The 16661-nt window shown below is 32.2% G+C and overlaps 3 protein-coding genes across 3 annotated transcripts; 2 read left to right on the plus strand and 1 right to left on the minus strand.

Moving 5' to 3' along the window:
* Window positions 1-4791: 4791 nt before the first annotated feature.
* On the minus strand, window positions 4792-8091 carry LOC140832231 (probable inactive purple acid phosphatase 16). Its single transcript, XM_073196130.1, has 5 exons — window positions 7634-8091; window positions 6584-6808; window positions 5823-6114; window positions 5531-5699; window positions 4792-5151 (listed from the first exon to the last, which is right to left on the minus strand). Exons 1-5 carry the CDS (start codon window positions 7905-7907, stop codon window positions 4939-4941), a joined length of 1173 nt encoding a protein of 390 aa, XP_073052231.1. The 5' UTR covers window positions 7908-8091; the 3' UTR covers window positions 4792-4938.
* A 2538-nt stretch (window positions 8092-10629) lies between these two features.
* On the plus strand, window positions 10630-13098 carry LOC140832232 (uncharacterized). Its single transcript, XM_073196131.1, has 3 exons — window positions 10630-10888; window positions 11053-11158; window positions 11967-13098. Exons 2-3 carry the CDS (start codon window positions 11074-11076, stop codon window positions 12902-12904), a joined length of 1023 nt encoding a protein of 340 aa, XP_073052232.1. The 5' UTR covers window positions 10630-10888; window positions 11053-11073; the 3' UTR covers window positions 12905-13098.
* Window positions 13099-14479: 1381 nt separating this feature from the next.
* Window positions 14480-16115, plus strand: LOC140832233 (AAA-ATPase ASD, mitochondrial-like). Its single transcript, XM_073196132.1, has one exon. It carries the CDS (start codon window positions 14612-14614, stop codon window positions 15953-15955), a length of 1344 nt encoding a protein of 447 aa, XP_073052233.1. The 5' UTR covers window positions 14480-14611; the 3' UTR covers window positions 15956-16115.
* Window positions 16116-16661: the final 546 nt, after the last annotated feature.

A 16661-nucleotide genomic window follows, 5' to 3' on the forward strand; every position in this document is an offset into this window, starting at 1 on the left:
ATCTTCAATTGTGACTGTTATTCTATACCTTTAACATAAAGAAGTAAAGTAATGAATACCTTTTTTTAGTGTGATTTAAAACTTGGGTTGTGTATTGGTAATTTGTTTTATACAAAAACGATTTGAATTCATTTTTATTTCTCTTTTTCTGTCCATTTGATGTACATAAGAGTAATTATTACACATAAAATTAATTTAAACTCATTTTGATTCTTTTGAAGTGTTTTCTTATTGTATCAAATAATTATTTGTGTTTGTCATGCATAGGGTTTACAATTTGGAAAATTGACATCCACGTCAATGCAATCCTCATTATGTTCACCATTTGCTTGGTATAGAGCTTTGCACGGTAAATCACAATTATAAGAAATAAATATTACGTCGTGGTTAACAAATATAACTTTTGAAATAAAGATTAAGCAACATTCGAACTAAAAGATAAATCTTTCATTATCATTCATTTTTGTTAGGTTAAGTGTGCAATAGTGAGGGTAGTATTGGGATGAGTGACTCATGTGAAGTTTTCGTGAGTTAAACTGCTGACATTATGTCGCTTATTTAAAATTTCATTACAGATATAATTTTTAAAAAAAAACTGTAAATTTCATTCCCAAAAATTTTATTTCATTTTTCTTCAATTATTATAAAATTCATTAATACCTGAAAACGGACAAAAGAAGACATGTATTTATTAATATTATTTAATGAAAATAAGGACATATGTAAATTCACACAATTTTATTAGACTTTTCAAATTTATTAGTCGTGTATTATTTAAGTTATTAATGGATGTTAATTTACTCAAGTTTAAAATAAAAATTGCATAAAAACTCCTACGAGGCTGTTTCACGGAAACATGTCTCATATCCTACCCTAATCAAGAAAAATCATTGTTTTTCACTCTGAAAATTGACCGGTTGGCCCATCTGAATAATATATCCATGAGACCGGCTCACGTAAGACCAATCAAAAATTGGAGAACTATAAAAATTCATAAATCAAACAAAAAAAAAGAGAAGTCAAACAAAAAGAATTATTTTTAAAATAAAGATATAATTTATTCTGTGAAAATATATTATAAATTTTATTATTCTTCTATTTATTTTAAATTATATTAAAGATATATTTTTTAAAACAAATAAAGTATAAATTCCATTACATAAAATGGTAGCTAAATTTCATTTTGTTAAATTTTATTAGAATTAATTGATAGTTGGGAAAAAAAACAAACAATATAGTATGTATTTATTATTATTATTATTTTAAATTTTATTAAAGATATTATTTTCAAAAAAACATTATGTTTGAATTTCATTCCAAAAAATAAGACTTAATTTAAATTTCATTCTAAAAACTGGTGGCTAAATTTTATCTTTCTTCAATTTATTTTAGAATATATTAAATAATAGATGGGAAAAACAAATAAACAAAGAGAAGTATATTAAGAAGTATATTAATTATGATTATTATTATTATTATTATTCATATATGTTAATTTATTTAAGTTAAAAAAAATGACACAGAAACTCCTATGAAGTTGTTTCACGAGTGAATTTTGTGAAACATGTCGCATATCTGACTTGAATCGTGAAAAATAAATTATTTTTCACTCCTGAAATAACTGGGTCAGCCCCTCTCAAGACTATATAACAATGAAATTGTTTCACAAAAATCTACTAAAAATTGGAGAACTATAATATTTTGAATAACAGTGTAAACGTCATTTTTATTCGATTTATTTTAAAATTCTTTAATTAATAAAAAAAATAGAAATCAAACAAAAATGCAAATTTCATTATTCATTTATTTAATTTAAATTTCATTAAAGATATATATATATTTTTTTTTTAAAAAAATAGAGTGTAAATTTTATTTCAAAAAATGAAAGATAAATTTAAATTTTATTCTAAAAATGGTGGCTAAATTTCATTTTTCTTCAATTTATTTTAGAAGTCATTAATAGCTGATAGAAAATAAACAAAAAAATAAATATTAATATTATCGTTTCGAATTTCATTAAAGATATGTTTTTTTTAATGGAGTACAACTTTCATAACAAAAAATAAGACTAAAATTCATTTATCTTCAATTTATTTTAAATTCCATTAATTAATATATGGGAAACATGGAAAACAAAAAAAAATTAAAAATGGAGTGCAAATTTCATCACAAAAAAAGAAGACTAAATTTTATTTTTCTTCAATTCAGTTTAGATTTCATTAATTAATAGATGGAAAAAACAAAGCGATATGTATTAATGAATATTATTTAATGCAGATAAGGACATAGATGTAAATTCACAATTCAAACTCATATATTTATAGTAGTAATATTAATAATAATATATAGATAATAGATTGAATTTCATTATAGATATAAGTTTAAAAAAAATGGATTGCAATTTTCATCACAAAAAATGAATGCTAAATTTTATTTTTCTTCAATTTAGTTTAGATTTGATTAATTAATTGATGAAAACATGCAGAAAAAATAAGGTCCTCGGGTTAGCGTGTGCACATCCAGCCTCGCCTACTCAGTCTTCGGCACCTTCAATCTCCTGATCAATATGCTCACATACATCAATCACACCTAATGAGTCTAAAAACTCAACACCTGTAACTTAATAACGAATACATATACATAACATATCTTTAATTTATTTTAAATTTCATTAATCAATAGATGAAAAACATGGAAAACAAAAAAAAATTAAAAATGGTGTGTGTAAATTCACAAAAAAAATAAACATGTATTAATGATTGTTATTAAATGAAAGTAAGGACATTTATGTCAATTCACATTCATATATAGATATAGAAATAGATAATCGAATTCAACTCGTTAGTTGTGACTTTCGTATTAGCTATATCGTATCAGTTCTATCGTAAAATTTAAAAAATAGAGTGCAAATTTCATTACAACAAAAAATAAGGCTAAATGTTCTCTTCAATTTATTTTAAATTTCATTAATTAATAGATGAAAAACATGGGAAAAAAAATAAAAATAAAAATGGAGTGTGTAAATTGACAAAAAAATAAATAAAAATGTATTAATGATTATTATTAAATGAATGTAAGAACATTTCTCTTCAATTTATTTTAAATTTCATTAATTAATATGAAAAACATGGTAAAAAAATAAAAATAAAAAATGGAGTATGTAAATTGACAAAAAAAAAAATAAACATGTATTAATGATTATTATTAAATGAACGTAAGGACATTTCTCTTCAATTTATTTTAAATTTCATTAATTAATATGAAAAACATGGAAAAATTAAAAATAAAATGGAGTGTGTAAATTCACAAAAAAATAAACATGTATTAATGATTATTATTAAATGAAAGTAAGGACATTTATGTAAATTCACAATTCATATTCATATATTTATATAGATATAGATATAGATATTAAATGAATGTAAGGACATTTCTCTTCAATTTATTTTAAATTTCATTAATTAATATGAAAAACATGGAAAAAAATTAAAAATAAAATGGAGTGTGTAAATTCACAAAAAATAAACATGTATTAATGATTATTATTAAATGAAAGTAAGGACATTTATGTAAATTCACAATTCATATTCATATATATATAGAAATAGATTAAGCAGGATAGTGACGGGTCGATTGACGCTCGACCTTAGAAGATCATGGTTGGTGATGATGATAATATTTGCATGGCCCAAAGTACCTTTTTTGACTGATGGTATCCATGCATGCAAGTTTAAGCACCAATGTACAATATGACAGTATGACACCAATCCAAGTACTGAAGTTATCTTGTCAGGTGATGACACAATCTATGTTTTTAACGTGTATTTTTCTTGTTTGATAGTGCTTCAACTTATGACTGATAAGGATGTTAGGATATACGATCGAGTAAACAATCGAACTCCAGTAATGTTTGCAATGTATGGTCCAGGCCGCGCATATTTGTGGGTTTTTTTGGATAAACATAATGATGGGATTCTATTATAGCGGTACACTGTAGTGTGGAGAAAATAAAAAACGTGAAGTCTTTAAATCAATTTTTTATTGGAATTTTTCATGTAGAGGCCTGGGGAGAAGGAGATCTTGATTCGTGTGTACAATTAAATGGAATAGGAAAACTCATTTGTTATGCCAATGGAGCCAATGATTGCTCTACTTGACAAGAATTGGCTACCAGTTTTTGTAATATTTTTTATAATTTGAACTAGATAAATTTTAAAAATCATCTTAAGAATTGAATATATCAAGATACATGATAAATATCATTTATAATAATGAACTTTTTATATAGAAAAAGCTCATGACATGTTAGATTATTTAAAACTAGGTTTTATCTATTTATAAAATTTTGCTCAATTACTAAAATTCATAAAATATATAATTGTATATCTCCAAACTAAGCTGGGCTAAAGCCCACCCTAGCCCCTAGTGAAGGTAATCGCATTTCATTAAAATATAGACATATAAAAATAATTCTGATCTTTCTGGGAATAATTTTGGGTCAGACTGCATGGTCCATCGATGTATCAGAAACTTGAGTAAAATAATTGAAGTACATCTTTTGAATTTATCATCTTTCTCACTGTAGTTTTCATAGGTGAATGCCAGGATTTGTTGGAAGGAACGATCAATTTTCCTGTTTTCACTGTATGTCTTTGTGGCAGTCCGAGACATATATTCGATTTCTATGAATTACAAATTAAAGAAACTATCAGGCGTGGAATTAATACGGAACAACAATTGAGTCTATTGTCTTACATATCAACTATAAATTTTGGTACGATAATACAATGATAAAAACACGGTCCTAAATATTTGTATTCAACGGCTTTCGAAATATATATCAAACTACACAATTGATTCATGGTCTGTCTTCCTCTTCATTTGTTCGACTCGTGGAGTTTCCTCCTATAAACGGCACAAAAAAAGAGGCTAAAGAAGTCAAGAGCTCAAGATTACTTCACTGTGCGTGTGCCCATCTTCCATCCTAATCCATGATTTTAGAGAGAACGGCTGGTGATTGATCTCAAGAATCCGAGCTCCCCTTGGCCAGTTTCCATATCCACCATAACCAGTATGCCGAGCGAAGCATAGCCAGAGATTCTTGTAAGGGCAGCACCAGTCCAATCCATGGTTGTGGCCTACAAAAACAGCCTGCTTTCCCCACAAAACAGTTCAGAAACAATATATATAATCACTACGGGACCATGATATCTCCTTTGTTCAACGCAAATGAAAAGTTGTCTAGGCAGAGGACAATCAATTAGGCCCAGTGGCGGAACTTTGGTCTTTGTTTGAGGCTTTGAGCCACATCGGTGTGTGGGTAAAATTTTAAGAAAAAACCTCATCCGAAAAACAGATTCTCAAACATCTGACACCAAAACAACAAGGAGATTGAGGAAATTGTTCATGCATTTGAGGAACCACGACTCCAGTGTGATAAATTCATGAAGTGTGAATTTATGGTTTTAGAAAATATTACACGACACAACCAAAACTCGTACCTAATACACACCCTTTAGCACTTACGTACCTTGACTGAAGGTCTTTCTTCAAGAACTTTCATGATACCCATTTCAGCTTCTTGTGCAGCAACATCCTCCAAGAAAATCGAGCCAACGCAACGCTTACGTACCAAAAAACTAGGAGCCGCTTTCTTATATGCTTTGGTTGGAATATGCCAAAAAATTATTTCAGGCACCCTAGGGAGAAATTAAATAAAAAATAGTTCTCCATTCAAATGAATAGTCGGAGCAATTAATTCATTGGTAATGCTGTCTTCTTAAAGAAAAAAATACAAAATAAAAATCTTACGAAGCTCTAACCTCGAGTCTGGATTGATCTCTTCAGACTTCTGCTTAAACCACTTCACTTGAGCATCAGAGATAACTTGCGGGTACGATCCTCCACCAGAGTCAAAGAAGTACATGAAAGCTGAGGCTTCTTCGGAATTACTTGATGAAGCAAGTTTAAGGACATAGTTGGAAACACTAGGCCATAGACTTTTGGGACCTTTCTTAGAATACGACAATATGTTTTGCTTGATCTCATCACTCATCAACTGCAAACGCGACGTCCCTTTGAAGCTGCATTCTTCACCACATGATGCAAAAGGTCCTGGAAAAGTATATGAAGTGAATTAAGGTGTTGCTTTTATTTTTCTAAATTGTGCCTCCTTAAGTCTTGAAAATGAAATGGAACTAGACTAAATTATTAGAATACTCATCATGCTGAATCTTGACTTTGGAGGCAGAGCAGATTAAAGAAAAGTGACGAGTGACCATTGTTGAAATTAAAAAAAGAATTGACATAAAAGATGTGAGGAAGCGAGAGATACACAAAAAATGGACTCAAAAAAAGGGGAGACGACGAAGCAATGTCATCTGCTTCGAAGTTATAGCAGCTGATAACAGTGAAACTCAAATTTTTTAAACCTTACATAAAACCAAAATGTTTCTTGTCAAATATTGCGCAGTATTGACAGCCACACATGACAAGTATAATTAGTGTTCCTCCTAAGATTATGAGAAAGTGAACTTATATATATCTCTCTCCAATCTATGATAATTTTAATCGCAAGAGTCACCTGCATCAGAGGTATTTGCATCAGGACAATGAAGCCTCGGAATCCCTGTTGCCGTAAACCAGTCCATCGGCCATTCAAATGGAGCATCATCGTGGTTCCCAAAAACACTAGCCCACGGTATTCCACGCGATCTTGTTGGGGACACTGCCTCATCCCAATGTAAGCTTGCATTTTCAATCATTATGTTATTGGCCGTGATCACGTCCCCCAGATAAACCACAAAATCTGCAGTAAATTTTCCAGTTGATTGTGATATGCAGTAGACTAGAACACAATATGCTGATCATCATGCAAAATGTTCGTATTTTGCAAGTATATCACAACCTTAAGATTAGTGATGTTATTTTGTGAGTCGTGAATAATGGGGCACCCAAATCGAGCCCGAATTTGGATGTGAGACGCCTCAAATATTATCACAGCTTGATCAATAGAAATTTCCGCATTTCACTATCAACAAACTATAGGATACATCAACACGTGATGATGTTGAAAATTATAGTACTATTAAATGATCTCCAGGTTTACACCAAATGAAAAGTACTCAAACAGTTCTAGAATGGGAGGATTACTAAAATTATATCAATTAATCCATTAAACTATTAGGTTTATCATACAAACAGAATCATTTGAAAATGTAACGGTTGCATAAGATTCCGACAGACTATTGGCTTGGGGATTTCAACTCAAATTATTCATTTTGACTTCAGATTATAAAAGTACAACGAAAAGAATAATTCTTTTGTGAAAATTACGCCATGAAACTTAGCTAACTTCAATCGATATTTTAAAATCCCCTACTCCGCATGAACAACCCAAATTAGCAAAACAGAAAAGTTACAAATAAATACGAATTCTGACCACTTTACATAATTATTTTCAAATTCCTTTGTATTTGGATTGAGCCAGGATTTCGAATTCAATCTCCTTTCAATAACTCTCATTATTATTGATGTATTTGAAATCAAGATCAAGTCTTTACTTCCAAATGATGGAAATGCAACCTTAAAATACCTTACACGAAACTTTGTATTGGATAACGTCCACACGCACCTGGTTCCTCTTTGTCCAGCACGGTGGACATGACTCTCGCGGAACCAACATCCTGGAGCGGGCCCCAGTCCGTCCACGCGTCCTCGCCAAAGTGAAGGTCGGCGAAAAGAGCGATCTTGAACGGCGAGCCCTCTCGCACCCGGATAATATTTCCCGACGGCGCTCCACGGAGGATCAGCCCCGGATCATCTGGACGTACGGCTGAGATTAATGATAAACACATGATTACGGCGCATTGGACTGAGTATTGCTTTTGGGTTGAAGAAGTGGGCATGAATGAACATCGACTATTAAGTCAAAGCAAAGTAACGGGCGGAAGAAGAGATCAATGAGCGCGAACAATGTTGCTGTACTATTAAAGTTCCCTCATTAATGGCCTTTGTGCGTGGGTGGTCACAACTCACAAGGTTTTCCACTCACGTACATCCAAAGTCGAGTATATATACGTCTGGTATAACACGATTCGAACTCGAACTCGAACTCGAACTCAAATATGATTCGTATATATGATAAAAGATAATGACTAAAAAATCAAGAACGCCAAAATTTCCGTGGCTCCTTTAGTAATTCGGCAAAAGGTATCTGATGGCATATTTCCGAATACGATGTGGACCATGTAATGTTTAGATAGTTGCAAGTAAGAATAATGTAATATTCCTTGCAATATCCCATAACATATAGCAATAACTGTTATTATTAGATTAAATATTCTTATTTCCATTTTCAGTATCGTTGGTTACTTGCTCTTGATGATTTCGAAATAATAATAACAATGTGTAATATAACTTTTGTTATTATATTTTTATAAAATATTGAAACAGATTTATAAATGATATTCAAATTTGTGTTTAATTGTTTGCATGCAATTGGTACTGTGTTAAAAATCATTATTAATTTTACATAAAATGGATATTGGGAATAATCTGAAGTATGGGTTTAAATCAAACCTCTCCGGTGAAAAACATTAATATTAATGTTGAATTCTTGAATTGCATTTATTGCTATGATATTGTCGATATTTGGCTTGGTTTCACCAAATATGGATTTCACGGGATTTGTGAGGCAACTTGTAGTACTACACACCAATAAATCAAAATATCAATGTTAAAATCTGAGCCTCTATGATATAATATGGTAACTGATAGAAATATTACAAAATAATATGCTCTGTTCTATACAATCAAATTGAGAAAATTTAAAACTTGAAGTTGTATGTTTGTTTCTTTTTAATTGTAATTTTTATCATATATTGTCAAATTTCAGTTTTACTGATATATTTGATTTGAGAAAAACTTGTGTAAGAAGGTCTCAGGAATCGTATTTTGTGAGACAGATCTCTTATTTGGGTCATCCATGAAAAAATATTACTTTTTATGCTAAGAATATTATTTTTTATTGTGAATATCGATAAGGTTGACCCGTCTAACAGATAAAGATTCGTAAAACTCGTCTCACAAAAGACCTTGCTATTCGTTTTGATTTGGATTTTTTTGTGCGATATCACTTGAATAAATTTCGTATCTTTTCGAATTCTTTACGAACAATGACATATCTCGTAGAAGGTGATGATCCTTTTTGTACTTTAATTTCGGAGGTCCGCAATCTTCTTGCATCTCCTATTTTCATCTCCTTACAACACATGTCAAGATCGACAAATGACGTTACTAATAGGCTTGCTCATGAAATTCTTGTCTTCATCTAGTTTGGAATGGTTGTATAGTAGTTTTCCTACATGGTTTTCTAATCTCGTATCTTTGGATTTGCGAAATTTATATTAATGCAAGTTTTTACTCAAAAAATAAAAGTATACGGCATGATATTCAATCTTATAATTGATATAAAAAATCAATATTAATTACATCTTCGGTTATAAATCATTAAAAATTATTAAGAAAAAGATTATTTTATCGATGATGACATAATATTTTTATTGACATGATTGTAACTTCAAACGATCGGAAGACGTCATCAATGTTTTTTCACTCTTTAAATGGGTAGCAGTGAATCGATCGTACAAATGTAACAACTTGTAATCATATAGTAGAGAATAATCTAAAATAATCATATTTCAGCACGATATTGCCAAAATGGAGAAAGACCCATTAGTGCTAAAATTGTCAAGATTGGTGGAGTTTCAATTTAGAATGCAAGTTGGGCCGAGTAATTCGAAATTCTTTATATGACTTTTGTCATTGGTCAACCCTTCCGACAAATGAGAATAAGCGGCTTAGTATATCAAATACGACGCTACGAGTAGAAAGCAAGGGTGATCATGAATAACAAGGAGACCACCAACACTAAAACAAGTGTATAATTAGGATAAAATTAATTTACACTTTTATGAAATTATTTAAATGTTGGACTATGCCATTAAATTTTAGTCATATAAGTTTGTTATTTTGAGGTTCAATCATACAGTTTTTCGAAGTTTAGTTTTTATACAGTAACTTGATTTTTTTTGTTTTGATATTTTTCTTTGCCCGAAATCATCAAATTCATCGAATATGATTTATTTGACATTGATTTTCTACTCGTGAAATGTTTGGGGAGAATAAAGCGCATATCACTCAAATTAAAATTCATTTTATCAAATAAAAATAAAAAATAAAGCAAAAAACATTTCAATACTTCAAAATATGAGGAAAAATGTGTGTGGTTGCTCTCATTATTTTTGTTTATGTGTATTTAAAATGTGTAATATAAGATTTATTCTTGTCATATCAATCTCCGATGAAATTATTGATTGGACACACAAAAACATGGTAAAACATGTAAAGAACACCAAATTCATTTTTGTACATATTAATATATAATATAGATTTACATAAATTAAAAAAAATACTAAATAACGATTTTAAGCGGACCAAACCAGCACAGTAGTTTATGGCCAAAACTTGTGGCTGTAATTAAAAAATGAAATCTAACTAACATTTATTTATTAATTTTTTTTCCTAATGATTTTAAGGTTTGAACGGTTTAATGAAGACTCTTTTAGGCTCCCTTTCGAAATCCCCATCGGCCACCCCTTTCCCCTCCTAATAAATTTGCTACACACCGATCACATCATTATAGCGTCTCCTCTGACAACAATTTGCTGCCCTTTTCTTTGATTTTTTCCCTGCTTGGCAAGTTCTTATTCGCCTTCTGTTTTTGTACCGTGTCTTTTGAAGTAGCCACTGCAACAACAAGAAGACAAAAACTCAGCTTCCAAACCTCTCGTGCGACTCTTTTCAGGGATTTTACGCGTATTCTGAGGTGCCCGTTTTTTCTTTTCTCGGTTTCGGCACTGAATTTTCCTTGTTTGTTTCTTGAGGTTCTGGGTTTTTTTATTTAAGAAATAAAAGTTTATTTTGGAATTTTTAAGTTTCTTTCTTGGTTGACTTGCTTGAACTTTTCGTTTTTTGTACGACTGCTTTTAGTATTTTTTTGGTGCTGTCATCATGGAGAATCGGAGGAGGCTAAACTGGGATAACTGCAGACAGGAGGTACCGAGGAGAAGACCGCAGGGTAAAAAGCCACCTCGAGGTTCGTTCGAATTTTTTTTTTTATTTCTGATTTATTTGTTGATTTCTCGTTTTTTTTCTTTGCTGACATTTTAATTGAAGTGGGTTTCCTGATGTAAATTTTCTATCTTGAAATCTTGTGAATTTTCTTTCTGAGTTGAATGTGAAAGTACTGATCTTTAATTGTTTTATGCTCTCGATGATTCCATTATTAAATGGAGGACCCTTTAACTTTGAATACTATATGTATATTTGTAGCTCTTGCTGGAAGAACACGAATTTTCACTTTTTATTAAAACAATAAAAATCGAAGACTTTCTCTTTGAACTGATTTGATATGTGCCCTATCATTCGAAATGTCTCAGCTACGTACATTTTCTTCCTTTCAATGTTTAGAGTGAAAATCATGAGGTTAAGCGGATCAAATCATGTTGTAAACATTGGTGCATAGAGCATGATTGTATTTGTTTTGTTCCTGTTTCCATGTCTGGAATTTGATATGGTATTTCTTTGTTGTCGATCTATTATGCAAACCATTCGTACTTGGATTACAAGGATCATTCGTTGTCGATCTATTATGCAAGTTGATTGTATTTGTTATGTTCCTGTTTCCATGTCTGTAATTTGATATGGTATTTCTTTGTTCCTGTATTTGATCAGTCTAATTTTTTGGTCCATGAATCCAATCATTATAAAGACAAGCATTGAAGAAAATATTCCATCTCTGAAGGATCAACTCACTCACACAGAAACAGTTCTTTCAATTCTACCTGTCATGTTTGCAATTTGTTTAATTTAATTTGCACAGATACATTGGTTTTTTTCTACAGGCAGTTGGCAGCTGACTGTGCCTTCGTGGGAGAAAGAATTTTGCAAAGTCGTTGGTTCCCTGGATTGGGAAACATTACTGCAATTGAAGAAATTTACACACCTCTGTGATAACGTGGTCAAGTGGAACGACTCGGCAGGGGAAGAGGCGTTTTGTAATGCTAAAAAACGATTCTGGGCTCAAATAAATGGCTTTCCATGTGAAGTTGAATTACCCAATCCTGACCTTTATATTGACGACATAAAATGGGATATGGAAACTGATCCCGAGCTGTCATTAAACCTTGATACCAAACCTGCAATTCCTTATATCGAAGAAAACATTGGTACTGTCGTATTTTTTGGTGATTCTCTCGTTTCAAACCAAGAATTTTCGCCCTCAGGCTGGGGAGACGAGGAAGAGAATGTTAAAGTACCGGATAACTTATATTCCGCCAATAATGGTAATTCTTGGGAGCATAACTGGGACAATTCATTCAATAACGAAGCTGCAGTTGCATGGTCGGGTTTCTGTGATAACGTGTGGCATTTCAGTAATGGAATTGGGCAAACAGGATACATGCCGTGGGCAAGTGGTTGGGATAACTCGTGGGGATGGAATTATGACAATAATCTTGGCAATTACGAAGTTGGGCATGAAATCTTGCCAGACAATAGAGCTTGTGAAGAACAGCATGACTACAATTTTCCCAGTGTAAATTCTGGTGGAAACTCGTCGTGTAACAAGACTTGGATGGCTACAAAGAACGACCTATGTATGAATGATTTCCCAAAAGACGGGAAGGGTTGGCATAAACCTGTCCACCGGGGAGAACAATCTGCAATGGCGAGGAGATCCAATTCAAGAAAGTTGAATCCGTATAATTCATGTGTGCCGGTTACCAATCCTACTGGAATCACTTTGGAGGGAACATGGAACAAGGGAAAACATGTCTCCTGAACTCAAAATGGAAAGGTGCAATTTATTTCATTCTATTTAATTTGTTCTTTACAATCTGTACACAATATCGAACTCGGGAATGAGTATCATATTTCGTTGAGTTTCCGCATCATAATTTCTAGTTTCCCCAAAAAATTTACGGCAATGTCTGATATTGGGGTGGTTGTGTTATAAGCTAGCATTTTGTTTGTCCATTCGAATTTTGTCGGAGGTTCTATGTATTGTTAGAGTTTCCGGTGTGGCATTTATAGTCTTTTTTGTGCTATATACTCATACGTGCCATTTAATGATTCTTGGTTTTACGATCAGAATTCCATTCGTCTCCAAGCGTTTGAGACAGTAAAATATGGAAAAACATAAAACCCTCTATTTTAAATTAAAACTATTTTATAAAATAGGCACGTTTATTTCATTTGTGTGGGAATTTATGTCTAATTTTAAAAAAATACAGAGATCGTCAATTTTTTTTATAAGCGATTATATATATTTAGGGTTTTCAAACCGGTGTTGAATGGTATGTGTTTGTTTAGCGAAAACCATGCGAGAACAAATTTTTTTTTATTTGGGTCAAACATAAAATATAATTATTATTTATTATCTCAAAATTATTATTTTTATTGTGAATATGAGTATGATTGATTCATCTGATATATCCAATCAGTGAGTTAAATTGCGCTTTATGAGTTATTCGAGTCATATCGTTTTATTGAGTAAGTGTATGGAATATAAACTATTTCCTATATATAATCTTATTTACCTGAAATATCCATTAGGAAATGGTAAAACTTCTAATTAATACAATTTAATACAAGGGGCCTAATTCAGACAGGTTGTGGATCCAAGACGAATATCTAGCGTCTCACGTTTCAACGGCTTGTTTGGTTGAGATGATGACAAGTATCAACAAACAAGTGGTATACTTCTCGTGTCGATCCACCGCCACATGCACGTACCAATCAGACACGTAATTAATCCGTAATTTTCAAACTATGTTTGGCTTTGATGGATTATATATATTATTGTACAAAAAATTGTTATTCTTGTAAAATTTGTTCGAGGAAGACATTTGTCCTAAATCTATTCATCTCAAATATATAATCTAATTTTTTATTTAATATTAATTTTCTATTATTTTATCAATATACTCTTATCATTAAATATATTAACTAATTTCAGTAAAAAAAAGCATGTTTTTAGAACACTCATTGAATAAGGGAAAACGAAAAATCTGTTGTGAATTTACTTTCTAATAATTTTGTTAATCTTATTGAAAACATATATATATATATATATATATATATATATATGTATGTATGCATGTATGATCATTAAATTATCACAAAAAAATAGAAAACAGAGCACTTGAATTTCTACGATAGAGACAAAAACAGGACCTAATTCATCGCATAAATATTTTATGACTATACAATGACATGATTCCATCCATCCTAAAATTACTTTATCATTATATCATATTTTAATATAATTTGCTGTATTAAATGATACAGTCCGAAAAAATATATTTTTTTATTAAAAAAAAACACAATCACACACAGAGACAACAAAAGCGCAAAAAATATAGCGCACTCTGCCTCTACATTTGTCCTAAAAACTAGTTATCCACGTTGCATAAGCCCAACACGACAATGTGGTGCCTCAAATGTTTCGAATGAAGAACTAATCAGGCATCCCAAAAAAATTAAAAAAATGAAGATGGGAGAAATCTTTACACAATTTGGATCCTTAGTGGCAACTCTAATGTTTGCGAGAGCAATTCTTGAACGATATGTCCCTCCCCAACTAAAAGCTTTTCTTGAAAAACATTTCATAAAAGTCTTCAATTTCCTTTCTCCGTACATCCAAGTAACCTTCAATGAATTCACCGGCGAACGTCTGATGCGCAGCGAGGCTTACTCCGCCATCGAGACCTACCTGAGCTCCATTTCATCCTCCCAGGCCCGGCGGATGAAGGCGGATGTCCTGAAAAACAGCAGCCACCCACTGGTGCTCACCATGGACGATAATGAAGAAGTGGCTGATGCCTACAAGGGAGTCCAGATTTGGTGGGCTTCAGGTAAAAACATTTCCAAGGTTCAGACCTTATCTTTCCAACACATTAACGATGAAAAGAGGTATTACAAGCTGAAATTTCACAAAAAAGACAGGGATTTCGTCGTAAATTTTTACTTGGATCATGTGATGAAAGAGGGCAAGGCCATAAGGGTGAAAAACAGGCAGAGAAAGCTTTACACCAACAATGGTCCTTCTTGGAGCCATGTTTTATTTGAGCATCCAGCAACTTTTCAAACATTAGCAATGGATTTGGATAAGAAAAGGGGCATTATAGATGATTTATTGGCATTTAGTAATGGTGAAAGTTTCTATTCAAGGATCGGAAGGGCCTGGAAAAGGGGCTATCTTCTTTATGGTCCTCCGGGGACTGGAAAATCCACTATGATTGCTGCAATGGCTAATCTCTTAAGATATGATGTATATGATCTTGAGTTAACTTCAGTAAAAGATAACACAGAGCTTAAGAAGCTACTGATTGCTACTTCCAGCAAGTCGATTATCGTGATCGAAGATATCGATTGTTCTGTAGATTTAACAGGCCAGAGAGGGAAGAAAAGAGCCAAAAAAGAAAATGAGCAAGAGGAACCAGCTGATAACTCAAGGAACACGAGTAATGTTACTCTTTCAGGGCTTTTGAATTTCATAGATGGGATTTGGTCAGCTTGTGGAGGTGAAAGACTCATTGTTTTCACGACAAATCATGTGGATAAATTGGATCCAGCTTTGATCAGAAGAGGGCGAATGGATAAACATATTGAGCTGTCATATTGCAGCTTTGAAGGGTTCAAGATTTTGGCTAAGAATTATCTTGTCTTGGAGGATCATGATTTGTTTGGGAGGATTGAGGTTCTGTTAGGAGAAATCAAGATTACTCCAGCTGATGTTGCTGAGAATTTGATGCCGAAAGGTGTGGGTGAAAATGTAGAAACTTGCTTGAAGAGTTTGATTTATGTTCTTGAGCAAGAAAGGATTGCGTGATCCCTGAGGTGAATCCAAAAAGATTAATCTGTTGTATTAATTTATGAACTTGCAATTTGCGCATTGTATACATACATTTTTTACACCTGTTACCACTTACATTTTCTAGCAGAAGCAATCTCTTCTGATTTTTTTAAGCTATAATTAATTTAATCTTGCTTCTTTATTGTTAGAGGCAACAACCACTGTAGTATCATCATATTTGCCTCCGAAGTGCAGAAGCCCAGTTTCGCGGGCTCGTTCAGCCGGGCAACCGTAGCCAAATCGAAAGCCACCAGATTTGGCTTATTCCTTTCCTCCGGCTCCAAACTCTGCTTTACCACGGCTTCTATATCTTCATGAAACATATTATCGAAAAAGCCCCATCGGTCCCGGCGATAACTATGTCATAAAACTCTGCCGACATCATGATCTCCTCTGCTTTCTCCAGTATATCGCCACCCTACATTTCCTCACCTGATAACGATAGTTGAATTTGTGCTGCTGTACGGGTGAAGTGTACACAATCTTTCCTCTCCACATAACCATGAAACCACTGTCACCCAAGTTTGCCGAGCGGATGTCACCCAATTATTTATATATAATTATATATATTTATACACATAAATCAGGATTTTAGTGTGTTAGATAATTAATCGGTTACATCAAACCGTAAAATCTGAGATCCTAGATAAGATTTAAAATATTATTTTATTTTAATAAATTT

Source organism: Primulina eburnea, chromosome 5 (genome assembly GCF_022965805.1).
Source record: "Primulina eburnea isolate SZY01 chromosome 5, ASM2296580v1, whole genome shotgun sequence".
NCBI classification, from domain to species: Eukaryota; Viridiplantae; Streptophyta; class Magnoliopsida; order Lamiales; family Gesneriaceae; genus Primulina; species Primulina eburnea.